The sequence below is a fragment of the Phoenix dactylifera genome, chromosome 6, assembly GCF_051530095.1.
Source record: "Phoenix dactylifera cultivar Ajwa chromosome 6, Ajwa_hap1_PhDact_Kaust_v1.1, whole genome shotgun sequence".
Classification (NCBI taxonomy): Eukaryota; Viridiplantae; Streptophyta; class Magnoliopsida; order Arecales; family Arecaceae; genus Phoenix; species Phoenix dactylifera.
In genome coordinates this window covers 29,765,564-29,787,189 of record NC_143195.1, presented here as the reverse complement: position 1 = coordinate 29,787,189, position 21,626 = coordinate 29,765,564, and the positions used below count along the sequence as shown (strand labels likewise).

Genomic DNA, 21,626 nt, shown 5'->3' with positions numbered 1-21,626 from the left:
TATTATGCATGCACATATTTGGAACATGATTAGAACTTAGAAGATCAATGTAAATATTACAGGGTGAATATCCCATAAGCTCACTTCTTGTCGTTCTTAGTTTATTTTTTTTTTTTGGGGGGGGGGGGGGGGGGGGGGCGCGTAGCAATCCCCACTGGACCCTCTCTCCATTGGAGAGTATTCGATACGGATAGAACATTTTTTATTCATATTCTTTTTATTCGTGGCAGAGCTTAGTTCTATTTTCGTGTAAGTACGTCACACCAGCACAAGCTAAATAACGACAAAGACCAGATAGCGAGTCACCGAGCAAATCAGGTAGGAAGTATCCGATCCCTGTATTTAATCGACGTTCGCACGTTTCGAATCTGAGCCATTTAGATAAAATCAAAGCTTCGTTTTTACCAGCAAGAGAGTCAGTTTGATGAAATCAAAGCTTCGTTTTTACCAGCAAGAGCTAAATAATGCTCCCTGCAGGCTGCAGCCATGCCATTCCGTACATACTGTTTGCTGGCAAAGGTCGGAACGCTGTCACCGGCCATGTGGTCCCACACAAGCAACGGTCGGGGAGATCTCGATCGCTCGCTTCTCCTATCTCTTTCCCTCCACTCGTTGCCCCACTCCCTTATCCCTCGGCCAACGCCCCGACGCCCGCATGTCCCAGTCCGCGGCTCCAAGAAGGACACTCCTTCCTTTTGGGCAGCACCCACCCCACCTTTGCCGTCTTCGACCAGAAGTTATGGCCTCAGAGGTCTGGCGATCTTCGCTCTCCCCTCGCCTCCTCCCCGGATCTCCTCTCCTCTTCAAGCCCTCTCCCCCTCCCTCCTCCTCTTGCTTCCGGAGATCTTCTCTCTCTGCTGCTTCCCTTGGGCTTCCCTCTCACCAGCGGCGCAGGGTGCTCGTGCTGCGTCCCAGGGCCGCCGATCAGCAAGGTCAGCAGGCCTTATCTTCCTCTCTTCTCTGTGTGCCTTTCGCTTCTTTTTGGTTTTCACTTAAATTCTAATCTTATATCGGTAGTTTTGCAACATAAACTTCGAAGGCGTTGTGGAAATGCAATAAGAGAGGCAGAGGAAATTGGCATTTCCCCTGGAAGTATTAATCGACTGTGATAACGAAATACTGTGTTGATGATGGCTTTTTTTGTGCGACGTTGATCGCATGTTCGGAACGCGTAGAGGGCTCTAAAGTAATGGGGTTGAGTGCGATTCAGTGAAGTATGAATTCGGTGGTAGTATGGTGTGTAAATATTTTCTCCTCTTAAATAATTTGCTTGATATCATCTCCATTATGTAAGTATCTTTCTCTGAGAATACGTGTTTAGCTTTGGAGAACCAGTTTCTGAACAAAATGAATTAAGAGTGAGAATACTATGCCATGAGCGGAATATAGTGAGATTAAGCAAATGATAGAGTGGATATAAATCATTAATGACCTTGACTTTGAAAATCATGACTCGTGACTCGCTAGAGAGGAGAGGAGAGAGGAGAAAGATTGAGATAAGAGTTTTATATAAGACTAACCCAGTTCAGTTCCGGAAAAGACTCGAACCACTTGAAACTGGACAGAACCAAACAATTCAACCTGGTTAAAGCCGATTTTAATGTGGAACATATTGGTTGGTTGAACTGTCCTAGTTATTAGCCGCTCCGGTTCAGCGATGCCCTGGACTTCCCAGTTCGGTATGATTTAGCAGTTCTTGCTTCTTATGAGTTGTTAGCGCACTACGTGCTGATAATACTTCAAAATAAAACCAAAAAATCTTAAAGAGTAAGCACGAATCTGGTGTAGAATGAATTCCAGCAAAATCTTAGCCCTTTGACTGAAATCACCTATTCCATTTCTGTTATGGGGCTGCTACAACAGCAACCTGGATAGATATTGTGAAAATTGCTGTAAACTCTAGTTTAGGAAATTAGCCTACATAGAGACAAACAGCACAATTAGATTACCAGGCTGACCTCAAATAAATTTTGTTCCTAGAAGGAATACAAAACTCACCACCAATGAGTTAAATTTATTTCTCTTCTCTGATAATTCCACCTTTAGAAAGAATGATGTTTCCATGCACGACTGATGGGGACATCAGCTAGGTCCCCATTTTATTTGCATATTTGCTTATTATTATTTCTGGGTTTATTTGTGTTTAGGGATTTATTTGTGGTTTATTTTATTCTGGGCTTATTTTCATTTTAGGGCTTGTTTGTGGGGAATTATTTTATGTAAGGGGTTTATTTTAATTGTTCTTATGGGGCCCTATTTAAAGGAAACTTGTAAGCTGATTAGGGTTTTAATGCAGAATTAAAGAATTTCTTCCCCCACGTTTCCTCTTCTTCTCTTCTCCTCCCTTTTCCTTCTTCTCTTCTTCTTCCCCTTCTTTTCCCCTCTTTCCCTGTTTCATTTTAAAGTTAGTCCGGCATCAACTTGGTATCAGAGCAAGGCTGGTTTTGCCCCTGCTGCCAAAGCCCCGATCCAACAACAGCCCTCCTTCCCCATTAGTTCTCACAGTGCTTCAAGGAGAACAGGGCCTTCCCTCTGTCAGCCTGTTCAAAAAAAAAAAAAAAAAAAAAAAAAAGATCGTTCTTTCGGTTTTCACAAAAAGGGGACAAAGGGATCAACCCTGATTCACCGAGCTTCTCTCGGTTCCTCTCCTTCCCTCTGTCAGCTTCACACACAAAAAGAAAAAAAAAAAAAAAAGGAAGCTCCCCTGTGGCCGAGCAGTTCCACTGTGCCCCTCCCTGCCGCAACCACCTCTTTCCATCAGATTCCCCGGAGGCCTCCCTGCAGCGCCACCTCTGGCCCTCCACCGGAGCCTGCAACCGACGCCACCACCACCTCTGCCGCGTCTTCACCGTCGTGCCACCACCGGTGTATGGCCGAGCGTCGCCGGATTCCGGGATTTCTGTGGCCGCACGAGTATTACGCCGTACGTCGACCACGGACACCGGAGCGCGTTGAAGGACCGCGTGTGACTCCCGCTGCCGGAAAGAGGAAGAGCGTCGTCGATCTGCTTGCCACCTTGTCCCTCGGCACTGTCGACGCACCCGCCGACCACCGCGCGCAAGATTCCGGCCGCCACCACGACCAGCCGCCGCCTGTTGCCGCCGACAACGGAGTCTCCGTCGCCGTTCAGTTCGGCCGCTCCGCAACCACCGCCGAAGCGGCCGGAACGCCCTCCCGAGTCGATCGGGAGGTTGAAGAAGGAGTTACGGTAACGGGTAAGTTCTAAACCCGTTACCCCAAACCCGATAGCCCGGTTCACATCCGGTAAGTCAAAAAAAAAAAAAAATCCCTTCGGATCATGTGACCTGCACGTGTTCCTAAAAAAAAAAAAAAAAAAAAAACCTAACCTCTGTTCTGCCGAAGAGGAAACCCTAGGGTTTCCACCGCCTCCTTCGCCGCCGTCGCCGAGCTCCGCCTGCAGCGCCACCATCGACCGTTCCGCCGTTTCCTCCTCGCCGCCTCTGCCGTGCCGTTTCTGCCGCCGACGCCATTTCCTCCGTCACCCGAGCCCGCGCCGCCCCTGTGCCCGTGCTGCTCGTGTCGCTGCGCCGTCGCCGCCTCCGCCCGTGCCGCTTCCTGCCGCCGCCAAGATCCGCCATCGCCTGAACCCCTCCGCTACGCCGCCCGAACCAGCTGCGACGCCGTTGGGCAGCTAACACACCACCCGAGTCCGCCCGCTTCCTCCGATTGTCATCGTCTCTCCCTCCACTGAGCCACGCCACCACGCCCCGCCGCTACGCCCACCTCCGCTTGCCGCTGCACCAGACCACCGCCTCCACCTTTCCCCTTTTTTTCTCTACTCCACCACGCCCCGCCGCTACGCCCACCTCCGCTTGCCGCTGCACCAGACCACCGCCTCCACCTTTCACCTTTTCTCTCCACTCCCCTTTCGGTCCCAGTTTTCTCCTTCACTCGAGCTCCATCGCGCCCGATCCACTGAGCCACCTGCGGCCCAACTGACTGCAGGGCCCGCCACTGATTCCCGATCCACCGTAGCACCTGCGGCCCAACTGATTGCAGGGCCCGCCACTGATTCAAGGATCAACTCACAAGCCTTCCTCATTTACAGGCCCGCTAGCCACACCATACAGTATACCCCAAAGTTGACAGGTTCAGCAGGCCCCCAGTTGCTGTAACGCGACCAGATTCACGCCATCCGACGACCCGACTCACTGCGTCCCGACCGTCGCCCCAGCCCACGAGTACCTGATTCTGATTGGCTGTATCCGCCACAGGTAATAGGTTCTTCCTCCCTTGGACTTGCTTATTTAAATATGTTCTAGTTCTCTTGCATGACAGCCCTGTTTTGAAACTTATTTTCTTGTCAAACTGCAAAACCTAGAACATTTTTCACCACACCTGTCCTACCTACCAATTAAATCTAAATATTAAATTAGCACACCTTAGTGTCAGGACATCATCAACATCCATAGATCAGATTACTTTCAGACTTTGTATGACTGTAAAACGTGTTTGCAACCTAACTTCTTATAGTGACTAATTTTCTACTTTAATTCTGAAATAACCAAAGTACAAATTAGTAAAATTTAATTTTAAGTTATTTTTGTGAAAAAATTGCTGATTTCCGAATTCATAGTAGGTTGCATTAGTGGGTTGCATCAGTAGGTTGTCCTGCATTACCTTTGGACAATTAGGGTTCATTAGTAGTATTGCATATCATATCACCAATTAGAGTAGCTCCTGTATGCCCACCCGTAGTGGTAGAGAGTACCTCCTCACTGACTCTCAGACCCCTTCATCCACCATGGACCCCAGAGTCATACAAGATATTCTGGAACAATTAGCTGCAATACGAGCTGATAACGACGAATTCAAACGTGAGATCCGTGCTCAAATACAACACCTTAGGCCTCCGGAACCATCATCCCCAATCGCAGCTTACCCCGAGTTTGGTTTGACCACACCGCCGGCAGCTTTTCCCCATCCCCCTAGGAACCAACATCATCCTGATCACCAGCGCGATCTTGACGAGCGACTACTTCGTACCGTGCGAGTAGAAGCCCCCACATTTGCTGGTCAATTAGGGCCGAGCGTGTACCTTGATTGGAGAGCAGCCATGGATAACTATTTTGAGTGGTACGATATGCCTGAAGATAGAAAAGTACGGTTTGCCAGAATGAAGCTTATTGGGCAAGCTCACTGGTACTGACATAACGTTGAACATCGGCGTGAGACCCAGAGGCTTCCACGCATCACCACTTGGGAGGATATGAAAGAGAAACTGAATGAGAAGTATCTGCCATTCTCTTACCGACAACGCCTTATGGATAGGTGGCAGAAACTAACTCAAGGGACTTTAACCGTCGCCGATTACATTGCACAATTTGAAGAGTTTCACATGAGGTGCGGTGTAATCGAAGAGGAGACTGTTACTCTTTCTAGGTTCCGGGCAGGACTCCGCCAGGAGATTCAGAAAGAATTAATCCTCCGAGAGATTACCACCCTTGGTCAAGCATATCAGTTGGCTCAAGATGTAGATAGTTTCTTACAAGCCCCTGTAGTGAGGCATACCGACCCTCGACCCATGGCCCCAGGAGCCCGACCTAATCAAAACTACCTCCCACAACCCAGGCAGCTTCCCAATCCTTCTAACCAGCCCGGCCCTAGCCAAGCACCGATTCGGACATCCCCGATACCTGTCCAGAACTCTTCAAATGATAAAGAAAAGGGCATACTAGGTCCCAATCCTCGTTCTAGAAGCCAAACACAATGTTTCAGGTGCCAAAAGTTTGGCCATATCGCGTCCCAATGTAATGCCAAGACCTATCTAATGACTGAACTTGAAGTAGGAACCCAGGAGACTGGATGTGTCGAAGAAGTCTATGAACCAAACATCGAGGATTTTGTAGAAGACTTTGGAGACGAACAGACCGGGTTAGAGTTTATCCAGTCTGAACCCCAAAATGAGCCCACTGATCGGAATGACCAAAATCCTAGGCTTCATGTGGTTCGGTATACTCTAGCTCAAACCAAGACCGAACAAGATTGGCGTAGAACCTCCATATTTTACACGTTTCTTAAGATCAATGATAAAACATGCAAAATCCTATTTGATAGCGGGAGTTGCATCAACGCCATTGCGTCTGGAGTTGTTTCCCGCCTCGGCCTGAAATCTACCCCTCATCCCAACCCATATAAGGTAGCCTGGGTAGATAAGACATCCATCTCGGTGTCGGAAAGATGCCTTGTACCGATTCAATTCCTATCTTATAAAGACGAGATCTGGTGCGACTGCCTTCCGATGGACGTAGGTCAAGTCATTTTAGGGAGACCTTGGTTATACGATAGGGACGTCACACTTCATGGACGTTCGAATTCGTGTAGCTTTATGTTCCAGGGTCGGAAAATTGTACTGAACTCATTGCCTCCCCGAGAGCCCGCCTCTACAAAAAAGAGTGCTACCCTACGGAAAGATAAATCACTTCACATCATTACTTCGAACGAGGTAATGAAAGATATCGACAGCCAATCACCTGTGTTTAACCTTGTGGCTAGAGTTATCAATGTGGAGTCGAATCCTGAGCACCCACCCGCAGTAGTTTCCCTGTTGGAGGAGTTTCACTCTGTTTTCTCTCAGGATCTTCCAGATACACTTCCTCCGATGTGTGACCTCCAGCACGTCATTGACCTCATTCCTGGAGCATCCGTACCAACTCTTCCCCATCATAGGCTCAACCCAAACGACCACACCGAACTGAAATGTAAAGTTGACAAACTCCTCACTCGAGGGTATATTCGTGAGAGTTTGAGCCCCAGTGCTATACCCACACTCCGCACCCCCAATAAAATTATGGTTAAGTATCGTTTTTCCATCCCTAGGCTGAACGACCTCTTCGATTTTATGTCGAGTGCCACGATCTCATGGCAAGATGTCAATATGGGCTTCGTGTTGGGACTTCCTCGTACCTATATCAAGCACGATTCCATATTTATGGTTGTGGACCATTTTTCGGATATGGCTCCTTTTCTCCTATGTCCTAGGACTTCTAACAATTCTAGAATTGCCAAACTTTATTTCAATGAAGTCGTTAGACCTCCTGACCTTCCAACACCTATTATATCTGATAGAGATGTTAGATTCGTGAGTTCCTTTAGGAAAATTCTTGGACACATGATTGGCACTAAATTAAAATTTTCGTCGGCCTATACTAGGACCTGGGATTTAGTGTTACCGACCGTCGAGTTTGCATATAATAGTTCGGTCAATAGGTCCTTAGGCGTGAGTCCTTTCGAAGTGGTGAATGAATATAAACCTAGGCAGCCCATAGACTTGATTCCCATGTCACATCAACATAGAGTCTCTGAGTCTGCACAATCATTTGCTTCACACCTGCATTCATTGCATCAGGAGATCAGCAAACTTATTCACTCTAATAACTTAAAATATAAATCCTTTGCTGATTTGCACCGCCGTTATAAAGAATTAAATGTAGGTGATTCAGTCATGGTAAGAATTAGACCTGAACGACTTCCTTCGGGGACGTTCAAAAAGTTGCAATCTCGTAGTGCGGGACCATTCAAAGTCCTAAAGAAAATCAGTTCGAATGCGTATGTTGTTGATCTTCCTGAAGACTATGGGATTAGTGCGACATTTAATATTGAAGATTTAGTCCCATACAAGAAATCAACATTCATTCCTTCTGACCCTTTTGTTGATACATCCACTGTTGGTGATCACCCTGCTCTAGCACCTGCTAGTGAGCCTCCACCTCCCCAGTTTCATGCACGCAGAGAACACATAGAACATATATTAGATGAGCAGGTTATCTCTACCAGGAGAGGAAGCTACCAACGTTACCTTGTTCGGTGGAAAGGTCGACCCGAATCAGATGTGTCGTGGATTTCGCGAGCTGAGTTGCAGCGCCTTGACTCGGATCTTCTGGAGCAGTACGACAGCCGCCCCGATTTACACTCGACGGGGTCGAGTTTTTCTCACCCGGGAGGAGTTGATGGGGACATCAGCTAGGTCCCCATTTTATTTGCATATTTGCTTATTGTTATTTCTGGGTTTATTTGTGTTTAGGGATTTATTTGTGGTTTATTTTATTCTGGGCTTATTTTCATTTTAGGGCTTGTTTGTGGGGAATTATTTTATGTAAGGGGTTTATTTTAATTGTTCTTATGGGGCCCTATTTAAAGGGAACTTGTAAGCTGATTAGGGTTTTAATGCAGAATTAAAGAATTTCTTCCCGCACGTTTCCTCTTCTTCTCTTCTCCTCCCTTTTCCTTCTTCTCTTCTTCTTCCCCCTTCTTTTCCCCTCTTTCCCTGTTTCATTTTAAAGTTAGTCCGGCATCAACGACTAACTGGAGACCTTGCTTCAAGAGATTGCTTAAACACAACGTAGATCTGATTGGAAGCACCTAAACTTGTTCTTCAGTTCAGCAAGTTATGGATACTATATTTCAAAAACTTTCATCTATTATGCTTCTTCAGCATCTGTCTTGCAAATTTCTTACATGTTTGTAGTCAAAGTGGCATACAATCGAATTTTATCGTTTCTTATGTCTATGTCCCTTTCCAGGTCAGGTTCAGGATGGTGAAGTTATTGATAGCAAAATCTTGCCATATTGCAGCTTAGATAAGAAGGCAGAGAAGAAGACGCTAGGAGAACTTGAACAGGAATTTCTAGAAGCACTACAAGTATTCTATTTATACATGCTTATTTGAGTTATCATATCTGTGACAAACTTTCCTAATTTGACAAGTTGACATAAATATGCCTTGCTGAATATTTTCTGAGAGATGGTGACTCCTTACTTCTTCTGCATTCAGTCATTCTACTATGACAAAAAAGCAATAATGTCTAATGAGGAATTCGATAATCTCAAGGAAGAATTAATGTGGGAAGGAAGCAGTGTCGTCATGCTAAGTATGTCTAACCTTCCCTATTACACGTCACATGACTATTTCAGTCCTTTGGATACTTGCTTGAATTTCTATTTACAGCACATAAAGAGATATTTTAATATTATCATTTGCTGAATATTCTTTTATCTTTACTATAATAGGTCCAGATGAACAAAAGCTTTTGGAAGCTTCGATGGCTTATGCAGCCGGAAATCCCATAATGACAGATGCTGAATTTGACAAACTGAAGTCGAGATTAAGGGTTTGGTTTCTTGGAACTTTTTCTGGTTTCATCTCAACGGAAAGGGCAACATAACTAAGAATGAAATTAAAAGACAAGGCTTTCTTGAGTATTTTTCAATTTATCCTCATATTATGCAGTTGTGTATAATTGCACTTATTGGAGGTTGGATGGTGACTTTGCCGTGATTTTAGTGTTTGGCACATTAGCTTCTGATTAACCTTAATTATGATTAGAATTTCTAACGTGCTATGCTTGTGATTGATTCTTATGGATGGTATGATTCCATTACATGCTATGTGTCCAACTGAAAGGGACGTCTGATGGATGGTTAATTTACCATCATTTTGTTATGCAAATGTGACATATAATTTTGTTGATAGATGTGATCCCATCACATATGATGCTGATGACTCTTTTATTTAGAGTGGATGATCAAGACCGGACACCAAATGGTGGGGCTTGTAATATTATTCAATTCGATTCATTCAGTTCACATCTCTCCTGGTGGGTTAAAGGGGATACAGGAATTGTTGAGTGCATTTAACAGTCTCTACCATTTCAAAGGGTAAAATTTGGATAAAAATAAGAGCTGAGGGTAAAGATGGAAAAGGAAAAGGGTAACCAACTTCCTAACTGAAGTAGGAGAGATGGATGCATAGTTGTTCTCTCCAGATGAATAATAGCAAATATGTTTATGAATTTGTTTGGACCAAACCCTTCTTCTACAATATTTTCTTTACTTATGCTCGATAGTTAGTAAGTTTGATTGGTTAATTTTGTTTCATCAACAAAAGGTTCCATGCACCCGTCTAGGTTGATTTTTCTGACCTCAATTGAGGGCAATTATTTTTTCATACATGCATGCATGCATGCGTATGTACAACTCATTAATGCTTGCTTGCTTCCATGCATACATATGCATGCACACATACATATGCATGCATGCATCGATACATACGTACATACATATATATACACACACACACATTCACTTTCTCCAAGTCAAACATGTAAATTACAAATATCACTTCATGATGTTTCATTTATGCTTGCCCTGCTTGATAGGCATCTCCAAGACATGCAGTTCATAAATTATTGGCAGGATGGATGTAAGTATTGTTGATTAAAGGACATTGTGATCTTAACCATTTTAAAGATACAGCCTCTAATTTAAAATTGTTATTCTCAAGGGCAAATTACTGTTTGCATGGCAGATCACCTCATCTATTTGATATTTTCTATTTACTTTTGATAAGGGTATGTTTTGTGCTAAGATTTTGTCAATGTAGAAATAATTTATGAATAAAAATCCTAGACTACAAGAATTGGTGGTATCCTTGATTGGTTGATGCATGAGTTTTTTGATGCCCTGTATTTCTTTTCTTTTGTTTTTGATCTGTTAATCCTTATGTATTCTTTTGGTTTATTATGTAGGAAGCTTAAATCAATTACTTCATAGTCTCATACTGAGCAATTTTCAGACTATTCTATGTGTCCAAAACAATTCTAGCAATCTAAAGAAATGAATTATTATCTATGATATTTAAAAATGTTAATCTGGCTCTCTTTCTGTTCTTCTAGTTTATAAATTTTTTATTACATGATTTTTAGAAAGAAGGGAGCGGCATTGTACAAGAAGGCCCACGATGCAGTCTTCGTACCAAAAAGGTACATTAGTGAGTTTTCTGAATCTTTTTGATTGTCTGTGACCTATGTATCGTAAGTCCATATCTGAATTTCCAATTAAATGATTCATTTGCATGTCTTGAAGAATCTGAGAATAATAATCACATAGACCTGCTTATCCACATATCATGCTATGATTTTTTGATGTTTGACAAAACCTGCAGCTTTGTGTATTTTCACTTTCATCCAATTCAATGATTAGATTCTGCATTTTTCTGGGAGACTAGTATGAGTCTTGTAAGATTATTTGTTTTTTCTAGAATCACTGTTGATGGCTGTGGTTGTTGCTTTTTTACATTTGATGGTTCGTATTTTTGTACATTTTCTATATATAGAGCACAAAATAAGGGTTTGTTTAGCTGACGAAAAAAGTAAGTATGAAATGGACAGATTATAAAGCAGCTTGCTGTGTTTTGGAAGAAATGCGATGTTAGGCTTAGGTATGGTGAGATGGACTATCTTTCCAGTAATTTGAGTAGGAAACAAGTAAGATCAAGTAGAGGTTCCTTTTCTCATTGAGCCTGAAGCTTCAATTCAGTGGGCTTAGCAGCTGGTCTAGTATCGGGCGATCATACGATATCTCAAATCTCAATAGTAAAATTTTGCTTAGAAATCAAATATTCTTTCGGACTATATCCAAGCTTAAGGCTTATGAAATAGCATAGAGGAGCCTACATTGTCTTGGCAAATAGTTTGAAAGCAAAAGGTATCGGGTGCCCATGTTAGTAATACATACCATGCTGTCACTTAGCATGCACTGGTACCATAAGATGTGTTTTTAACATAGGTCAGATTTAATCAATTTATATCATTATATAGAAATGTTTTAAATAGCTAAAAATAGTTCTCAACTAATGTATAGAAATCTATATTTATACATAACCTTAGATATATGTGATTACTGCTGTTTTAAAACATTTACCCTGCATGACTTCAAGTCATACAGACTAGTACTATAGAACTATATCTGCACATTAAGGACACAAATATTCTCAACAGCTCAAGTTTCCTGATGGCAGCTACAGGTGAATGGCATCTATTCTTACATTATAATCGACACTGTAGTTACTGTATAGATTGCAGCTACCATGGGAAGCTCATATATCCACAGAAATGTCAAAATGATGTTTTTTTTTTTGTTGTTGTTATCATGTCCAATTTGTCAAGTCAACCTTCAAATCCTTAAAAAGGAAGAGAGAAATTCTTTATCTTTTCAAATAAACAAGTCTGTTCAGGATGATTGAGCACAATTTAAAGGGAAAGTAAGGTCCAATTTAAAGGGTATTGGAACATATTGCTTTCATACATATACACAAACATACATATACATAGTTCAGGATACAATAATTTAGGTAGCTGCATAACTGTACAAAGGCACCCCTATATATTGTGGACGATCTATCAGCATAATCCATCTTGTAGATATGATGTGGTACGGTTAGGCACTTAAATCCTTGTTTAGAAAGTATAAATTAGACCAAGATCTTAAGTGATGGAAATTATGCCATTAACATGGAGAAAAGAGAAGAATAGCACCATAAGGAGAGTTCATGAAACATGATATGGTCATAGTTGCTATGCCTTGATAAAACTTGTCAAAGTAGGCATGTGACTCTGTTGATGACTGCAAAAGCACTTCAACCAACATGACAAAATGAATTAATAATGTTAAAGGGAGTCTACACATAGAGCTCTGCAACAACCCATGCAAGAGAACATTGCTTGAGCGAAAATTATTGGCGAAAATAGTTTCCAAATGTAGATAAGAAATTAAAAAAAATATTAACCAAGCATTGTTATTAAGCAATGAGGAGGAGGGACTTGACACAATAATAAGGTTGCTCCTCTGTGGCCTAGAGGTTATGGGTTCGAAACACAGAAGTAGCTTCTCAATACGTGAGGATAAGGCTATGTGCATCTGACTCTTCTCAGACCTCGCAATGGCAGGAGCCTCATAAACTGGGCCACTCTTTTTATTGTTATTAGGTGATGAGCATTTTGAGAAATTAAAACCAGAAACAATTCACAGAGTAGCTATTTTGTGTATGAGAAAATAAACTTACTGTATTCTTCTGGTTATCCTAGTATTCATAGTTGAAGCTCTAACAACTAAAGGATTGTGTCGAGGAAGAGAATTTTGAAGAAACAACCAACTTTGTTTTTGTTTCTGCAGATTTGGAGCACCTTTTTTGTCTTTTGCAAGAATGGCCCAGTTTTGAAAGCTTTGGATGCTTGTGCCCCTGGCCTTGTGGATCCAAATCTAGCTCATGAATGTATATTTTACAATCAACAAATATGCCCACTAAATATTAAAATTATGTGCATTGGTATAAAAAGCATAAGCATCCAGTATCAAAATATGTGCATCCAACTCCACTTACTAATAGAATGTATCTGTTGGGGTCAAGGTCAAAGGCCTGAAATTTTTACAACTCCACCATTCTTGCAAAATAAAAATAATGATAATGATGATGATGATGATGATGATGATGATGATGATGATGGTCTAAATTTGAAAAAAAAAGGAAAATAAAATAGGCTGTTTTTTAAAGATCTCCTTAAGTCTATTTTATAGGGCAATGGAGCTTCAGACTATAGTGTTTTGATATAATATTTGTTCTCCAGCCTAGTCTTCGCATCTCCATCAGTTTTGGTAATTCTTCCGCTTTCTTGTGAGCATATTTTTCACTATATAACAATATTATTTCTAATTGTCTTGTGCTTATACTCTTTGTTTACGGCCTACCATGTTATAAGCCCTTCAAAATTAAACCCATATTACTTTCGGGAAAACATCCCAAACATATTCCTTTTTTCTACAGTAAACTTTAAATGATAAAACTTGTAAAACAATCACAGAGATTGAACGTGACTTAGCTGAAATATTATTGCAATTCAATCTGATAACGATTGGCCTAAGTACGAGGAAATGACTTCCATTTTCATTTCAAAAAATTCTGAGGTCGTGTTTCCATGTGCGCAACTCAACTGTTGATAGCTCGAGTTCACAACTAGTGTGAACCAAAGCAAGCAAACAATAAACTCTATAAGGCCCAGAATAATTCTCATGTCTTAAGAAAAAGTTAGATACTGGTAAGAAACCAAGTGTAGTCAAGCACTGAGATAATACCGAGATGCTAAGCATACTCGTGTTGATATAAATTATTGCTTCCATGGCTAAGAACCAACTATATTTGCAATTTACAATTTTCTAATAAGCAGCAACCTTAGAAATAAGTTGGTCGGACTCTTTTCAGTTTTTGACAATCCTAAGCTTTGCCTCTGAATCTGATTCTCTAAAGTGCTATTGGTGGATTATTCAACATAGATGCATTCAGTAAAGCTCTATGTGCAGTGCAAGTCTCGTTAGCAAGTACAGTACATAACTGATGACATGAATGCAGAACTTGCATATGCAAATTGGTCCCGTGGAACAAACAACTTTCATGTTGTTGTAAAACCAATTTTTTTTCAAATAGTATGATTGCTGAGATATGATCTTAGCATGCCTCATTATAGTGGCAGGGTGGCCAAATCTTTATGTACATAACTTGCTAAAATGCCAGTGAAACAACATATCTTCACTTTCTATTCCTTTTGAAAGATCCACATCTTAAAATAAAGGTAATATTTATTTCTTTAATTTAGTTTCTTTCATATTTTTAATTCTTTTTCTTGCAGGTGTACAGTGACTTGACTGTTGACTACTTCAAGATGTTCTTATTAAATGTGCCAGCAGCTGTTATTGCTCTGACCTTGTGAGTAATATTGTGTCTATATATATATATATAGAAAATATTATCTCTGGCTTAATCGAATTTCTGAGAGTTATATCAATTGACATAAGAATTAATCAATTTAACATTGTTATATTATCACATTTTCACTTTTTTATTTTTGTCATGCATGATGAATTTTGAGTCTACTTATTTCTGTCCTTCAGTTGAACCTTGACCATATCAGCATCCCAACAGGTGAAATCACTAAGGTTCCTTATCATCGGCATATCTCATAGAGGAATATTTGATGGTGCCTTAATGACTTTAAGCCTTCTTCCCTATGGCCAACCTAGTTTTAGTGGGAAAGGCTTGGATGATGATTGATGTCTGTAGTACCTTACTTTAGTTCTCATAGAGGAATGTGCTTAAAAAACTTTGTTTTGGTCTTTTGGGCATATATTATAATTGTAATGTTATCCATGCATGCATAATTAGCATAAGCATAAATAGCCTTATCTTCTAGTAAAAAGTTCGTTCCTTCTACTAATTGATATTTCATTGATCACTTGTAATATTAGCTGCAATTTTTGCCTGAATGACTTTCAAATTGATAATCTTTCCTGTAATAATTTCAGTCACTAAGTTCCTGAAGTAATGTTCTTACTTGCCATCTATTTTTTATTCTAACAGGTTTTTCTTTCTAGATGATTTGACGGGTTTTGAAATTACACATCTGCTGGAGGTTAGTGAAGACCCCTGGCTTTAATGCATTCTCCTTTATGATGCCTGATTTCTGAATTGACTGGTTTAATACTTTGATAGAATTGAACTTCTAGTTATTCCCTTTGTTCTTGGGAAATACATGCATCCTGACCTTTTTTTGGTACACATACCCTGATCTTTATGGTTTGTTTAAAGTGTTTAGTTGAAACAGAAAACATGCACTCACTCTCACAGAAACAAATAAACATGCAATACAACAAGTCTAGGAGCTTCAACTAGGACTTGGTATTTGCTAGGGGTAGACCTGTGGATAGGTCAGGTATGCTAGGGGTAGACCTGTAGATAGGTCAGGTCAATCCACGACCTGACCCACTTAGGCCTGGTCCAAACTGATTATGTAGATCTCTGGGTCTGGTTTGCATCTGAAACATGACCTGTTTAAGAATCAAGTTGAGGTTGGTCATATTTTTCTTTCTCACCCATGGTGAACTAACCAGTGTATGGGTTGGGTCTAAACTAATGAATCACTCACTCACCTAATTTGACCTGGCTTGGCCCCATGACTTCATAAAAGTCACCTTGTTGCCATCTTTGGCTTTGTGGGTTTGAATTAAAGGCTATCATTCATAGGTCAAATGTTCAATTATTGTTGAATTCCATCCTTGTTAGTGATACCTATTTCTAGTTTTCTCCATTTGTTTTGCATGTCATTAGTAGTTTTCCTTTTAGACACAGAATGGATAATGTACCGTGTCTTTTATCTTGTATCACACCCAACCTATACCCTATCTGATCTGAACTCGTGTGTTGGGTTGGATTTGGACCATGTTTGACTTAGCCTGGTCTAAATGATCTAGTGGGTCTCAAAAATTTTCCATGGACCCGACTCAGCCAGACCCAATTAGCCAATGTGTTGGGTTTGAGTCCAAGCATAACTGGGACCCGATCTGGCCTAGTTGCAGTCCTAGCTAGGGGCTTCAACCTACTCGGCATAGTCTGTAACTAGGACTCTGCTTAAGTATCATTTACTGTTATCGGAGTTCAATCATTTCTTGATGTTTGATGAAAACCCTAGATTCTATCTTAAGTGGACTACTTATACCATGTGTCTGCATGGAATGCTTGTACAAATATCAGATCCTTCCAATTTCTTCTTGCAGTTTTGTACCCAAATCTCAACTACGAGTTCTTGAGGATAAATGAGAGAGTCAGGGTAACATAGCCTAAATTGTTATTTATATTTCAATTATGTGCGGAGCAGATTCTACATTTCTTTTCTTCTATTTCTTTTCTTTAGTCTTGCTTTTTTTAGGAACAATTGGCACAGTTGAGTTAACAAAGATTCCTCAGTTGTATTTTATGGAAAATTGATATTTGATATTGACAATTTCATAGAACATATATGAGATTAAAGACTAAAGTTATCATGGATCGTGGGAAGCTTTTGCTGCATTTATCTTGAGTTCATTTTATTTTCCCTTGTGCAGGATGAGAATATCTTGAGTTCAATTTTCCTCTCCCAATATGCCAGATTTGTTTTGGAGATTATAACATAACTTGAGAAGTTTTATTTTTTAAATTTTTTCATTCAATTAACTGATATTTTCACATTATAGGCAGTATAATTATGATAGATTGCCGGCCTAATTAGTTGCACTTTAAGAAGTAACAATTTGATAGTATGAACTTGCATCTAGGACTTCTACCAATGCCTTATGCTTTTTCTCCAATTTGCCAGTTTCCATATTTCTTTTTGCTTCAAAACAATAATTTATGCTCTGTTTGTGTATCTAACTAGTCTTCATGCATCATTTGCTTTTCCTTTGTACTATTGGAGCATTCACTTAGCTTAGCAAATTTCACCCTTATTCAGTGCTATGTACTTTGTTAAAATTGCTTCTTGACTTACATGCTCATTGTCATGATGCAGTTGCCAGAGCCCTTCAGTTTCATTTTCACATGGTTTGCTGCTTTACCTTTTATATTTTGGTTGGCCCAATCACTCACTAATGTCGTCGTGAAAGACTTTTTGATCTTAAAGGTGGATCTTCAATTAATATTGTGCTTTGTAGTTTAAAAAGCTTCAAATTTTGAAATGCTATCTGTAATGGAAGTGCAGACTAATTGATACAATGAATATCCAGGGCCCTTGCCCAAACTGTGGCACAGAAAATGTTTCCTTCTTTGGAAGTATATTGTCCATACCTAGTGGTGGTTCCGCAAATAGTGTAAAATGCTCAAAGTAAGTTTTTGAGCTCCAGAATTCCTTTAGTCAAGAGTCTAAATTGTTGTACATTTGTATTGATTTCTTTTTTTGAAGCGCTGACATTGCTATACTTATCAGTTGCAGCACTAAATTGGTTTACGACTCAGGAACACGCTTAATCACACTTCCAGAACCAACTGAAGCATAAGCTACAGGTAAAATATCGGCTTTCTGATTTTGTATACCTTGGTGTGTATTAAGTGTCAAGACTTAGAACAAGGTAGCTATAAAGTGTGCTACTCAGGTTGGATAGAAATTGTCATGATTGTTGCTACAATTTATATGAGAAGCATTAAATATTACAGTGGTGGAAATTTTAATCTAGAGGAGAGAGAACTTGCGGTTGGATGAAGATTGTCAAGCTTGTTGCTTCACTTCTCATAAGATGCATTAAATGTTGTGTTAAAAAACTATTCTAGAGGAGAGAGAACTAGCGACATTTTTTGTTTTCTTCTGAACTGCAGACATATGAAATATTATTTATGAAGTTCAAGCTTTGATTTTTTTTAAAATTTTTTGTTTGTACTAAACACTTAATTATTTCATCACACTCCTGAGCTTCAGATTTATTATTTAATGATGAAACTATCCTTTGCATTTCAAATCCTGTCTTTCATGAAAATATAAGGAACCATTGTAACTGACACCAATGTGCATGCTTTTGTTAATTTTTATGGTCATTCTTGTCACTTCAATATGGGGACATCCCACCAGCCTGGTTTTGCAAGTTTGAAGATTATTCTAACCAGGTAACAATGCTTCCTGCTGGTAACTATCTGCAACTTATCCACATCTGAACTCACAACATATGTCATTTATATCCACATCTTCAAATTATCATTTTACCCTTCCACAAGGATTTTTCAGTATGTGAAGAATTTGAAGCCTCTTTATGATCTTCTGTAGTTGTTGACTAATAGACCTCATCCAAGTAGGGGGGGTTCTTTTTCATTTATGCTGTAAAATGCTACATACTTTGGTGATGCACTTTTTTCAAAATCATTATTATAACTTTCATTCAGGATGGGATAAGCATTTCTCCCCTCATTCTGAACCTTATACACAAACTTGTGACCCAATAATTACCGGATTCTCCTCCAATTTTTGTTGTACATGCCCATCTCATATAAATCTGGTTCATCATTTTATACTTGATGGGTATAACTCCTATACTCGATCTGCATATATCTCGCTTGTCTCCTAATCTAGTCATACAACCGCCTCATCATTCTCATATTGATGCAAAGTTATGTATCTGTAGATTCCGAACACTTTTCAATATTTTGAAAAGGAGTTATAAGATTTTGATCCATATGGCATTACCAACCTTGGTGTGACTTACACAAAATTTCTCTGCTTAGAGGCATGTGGAGATCACAAACAAGAGTATACACATATATGTTACTAATGCATTATTTTTATTAATATTTTTTCTTCTCGCAAACCAAGATATGAAAGTAAAAGGTAAAGTAGGTCGAGAGGGTTTGATAGAGTTTTGAGGGTTTAGCGTGTTAACAGACTTGGGTGTGTCAATAGGTCTAAGTTGTAGGATGGATTGAACAACGACCTACTAGTCAGCCCTGTTAAGCCTATAAATTATACTTTTATCTTGTTACTAGATTAATCACCCTCCTGCTTCAGCAAAGACAATTCCAGTTGGTTACAGTGACATAAAGGTACTGCAATAGATCTTTGAACAGTATTCCAGTTTCTCTACAGATGAAGTATTTTTGAAGTGCACAACTTGTCCATCATTTGAAACTACTACTGCTGCAAGTAAAATTTAGAATGATCCAGGATTTCTCAAATCTTATGTTCGAAGCCTTTACTAAATTTTGATTATTGTTATATCTGTGCTGTCCTCACAAATCCTTTCTAGGCGCCACTAGCCATTGTTCAATTAAATGGAAAAGACAATAAAGTAGAAATTGAAGAAAGTCTCGTCATCAAAATACTGCTGTATATCTCAGAAGATTCAGAACAGAAAAAAAGTGTTGGTCCATCAAAAAATGAACGATTTTTAATATTTTTTTCGCCAAACAAAAGTATTAAACTTCATAATCTGTAGCATAATAGAGAGGCCGGAGTAAGTCCATCTGATTTTCAACTGGAAACAATATCTCCTTTTTTGTATCTTGCTCCAGGAACAAGCCTGACATATCAGAATGACTATCTATTTCATTTAAGGTTTCATTGTCCCCATACTGTATATTTTATTAATATAATCAGCCCTTTTTGTTTCCTTCCCGAATATGCTGTTGCTAGTTTTTTCCTGCAATACATTTTTTATTTAAACTAGTGAAGAATTATTGGAAATGTGTGTGTGTGTGTGTTGCATGTTTGAACATGTTAAAAGGTAGAAAAATCAAAAAAGAAAAGTCATGGACTGCAAGAAAAATCCTACAAGCTATACCTAAAAGGTTGACAATGGACAATCTTGTTGTGCAGTTTTAAGGGGAAAGAGGAGCCGGCAGCTAAGCATCATGTGCTAACTGATAAATTCAGACTCCATGTACCGTTACATGCAGTATGTGGACTTATAAGTAATTTGGGTTGAACTGTCATGTCCATACTGTCTTCAACAAAAGCTTCTTATGCCAGAAGTTTGCATATTTGAGTATACCTGCTGCTACCATTTGCTGTTCTTTGCAGTTGTTTCCGCATAAACTACTGAAATCAGGCAAGATGGTCAATGACTATCTATGTAATTATCCTTGTATATATAAAAGCTTCAGATTTGCTGGTACTGTTCCAATCTTTTTTTCTTTTTTTTTTGGACCACTAATAACAGTCAAAAGTGAAAATGATTTATCAAGTCACTACGAAAATGCACCCGATGTATTCTTTACTACTGTTACCATCTGATCACTTCAGTTGACGGCACCACAATCATTTTATTATACCAACAATGATTAGATGTTACAATAAAACATGTTGATTCAGAATCAGTTCTTATTAGATATATATTCGATAGAAGTGCTATTTGACTTGAAATTGGTGTTGAAACACTTAATTATAAAGTCAACATGTTCGTTATACTTTTCATTTTAAGTGGTATATTTTATTTTGTAGAGAGGACGGACCTACTTTAGTAAAATGTCGGCTGATTAACTTAATCTTTTGTGCATGTGCTAATTTACTTGAACTAATATACGGGTTAGTTTATTGATAATAGCTCTTTTTTCTGTACTTCAAATTATATACAATGTAATTGCCATGAGAAAATTACAGAACATCACAAACCTTGTACACTAAGGGTATTGTAGTTCTATATGTCAATTATCTTTCTTGATTGCAAAAGTAAGAAACATATTTGTAATAATTGTTCCTATTAGATTTTGTTTGTCTTCTTTCCCCTATTTTTCACACCAGAGTGTTAGGTTAATTATGTTCTATATGTTCATGTATTGTTCTAGTAGCACAGGTTTAAGCAAACCATGATTGCACCTTCTCTTCATGATGCCGATTGTTGATGCATCTACTGTTTGCTGTTGCATCTTTTTTCCTCCATTTTGTTTGGCTTTTGGCGCTATATTACTAGCTTGTCAGTTTAATACATTTTCATGAACATCTCTATTAACACCATTCATTGGTTGCTCTCTAGAGTCTCTACCTTTGTTGCTTCCATCTTCTCTTTGTTACGGTTAGTCATCTTCAGCGCTCTGTCATGATCCTATTTGTTCATAAATTCATAGTGCGATTGAATGGCCAACAATATTTCTAAAATGTTTTGAGACAGCAACTCTGGAATGTTTGTCAACTCAGCATGCATTGAATCTCACACATATTGATTAAATTCCTTATCCCCGTCCTTTTTTTTAAGCAGTGCTTTTGGTCCCACTACATGTTTGCATCGTACCGACCCAAACCAGATGGTATAGGGTGTACCATACCGGTTTGATATCGGTATCAGGTACGGATAGCGTATTGAGTGTTGGTACGTCAAAAAAAATTCGTACCGTATCTGCGTTAGTGTGGTATCAGTACGTGGTCCAATATCGAGATGGCGTATCTTGATTTGCAACCTTATAAACAAAAAGATTATTTCAGGAAAAGGGCGAAAATACTTTATGAACAAAAAGCTTTTTAATCATGGAATGTATGTTGGGCCGTGTGAAA

General features: G+C 39.5%; 1 protein-coding gene across 4 annotated transcripts; it reads left to right on the top strand.

Moving 5' to 3' along the window:
- The first annotated feature begins 622 nt into the window (after positions 1 to 622).
- On the top strand, positions 623 to 20,254 carry LOC103702797 (PGR5-like protein 1A, chloroplastic). 4 transcript variants are annotated; one of them, XM_089924005.1, is made up of 12 exons: positions 623 to 932; positions 8,544 to 8,662; positions 8,795 to 8,891; positions 9,031 to 9,131; positions 10,725 to 10,781; positions 14,481 to 14,557; positions 15,209 to 15,260; positions 17,172 to 17,282; positions 17,386 to 17,483; positions 17,592 to 17,662; positions 18,222 to 18,256; positions 19,956 to 20,034. In XM_089924005.1, exons 1-10 carry the CDS (start codon positions 656 to 658, stop codon positions 17,653 to 17,655), a joined length of 1,053 nt encoding a protein of 350 aa, XP_089780131.1. In that variant the 5' UTR covers positions 623 to 655; the 3' UTR covers positions 17,656 to 17,662; positions 18,222 to 18,256; positions 19,956 to 20,034. The 4 variants fall into 4 exon arrangements, with proteins under 4 accessions (XP_089780131.1, XP_088579720.2, XP_089780130.1 ...); XM_089924004.1 differs by having other exon boundaries at positions 626 to 932; positions 17,586 to 17,662; positions 19,956 to 20,254; XM_088723594.2 differs by lacking the exon at positions 18,222 to 18,256 and having other exon boundaries at positions 19,956 to 20,254.
- Positions 20,255 to 21,626: the final 1,372 nt, after the last annotated feature.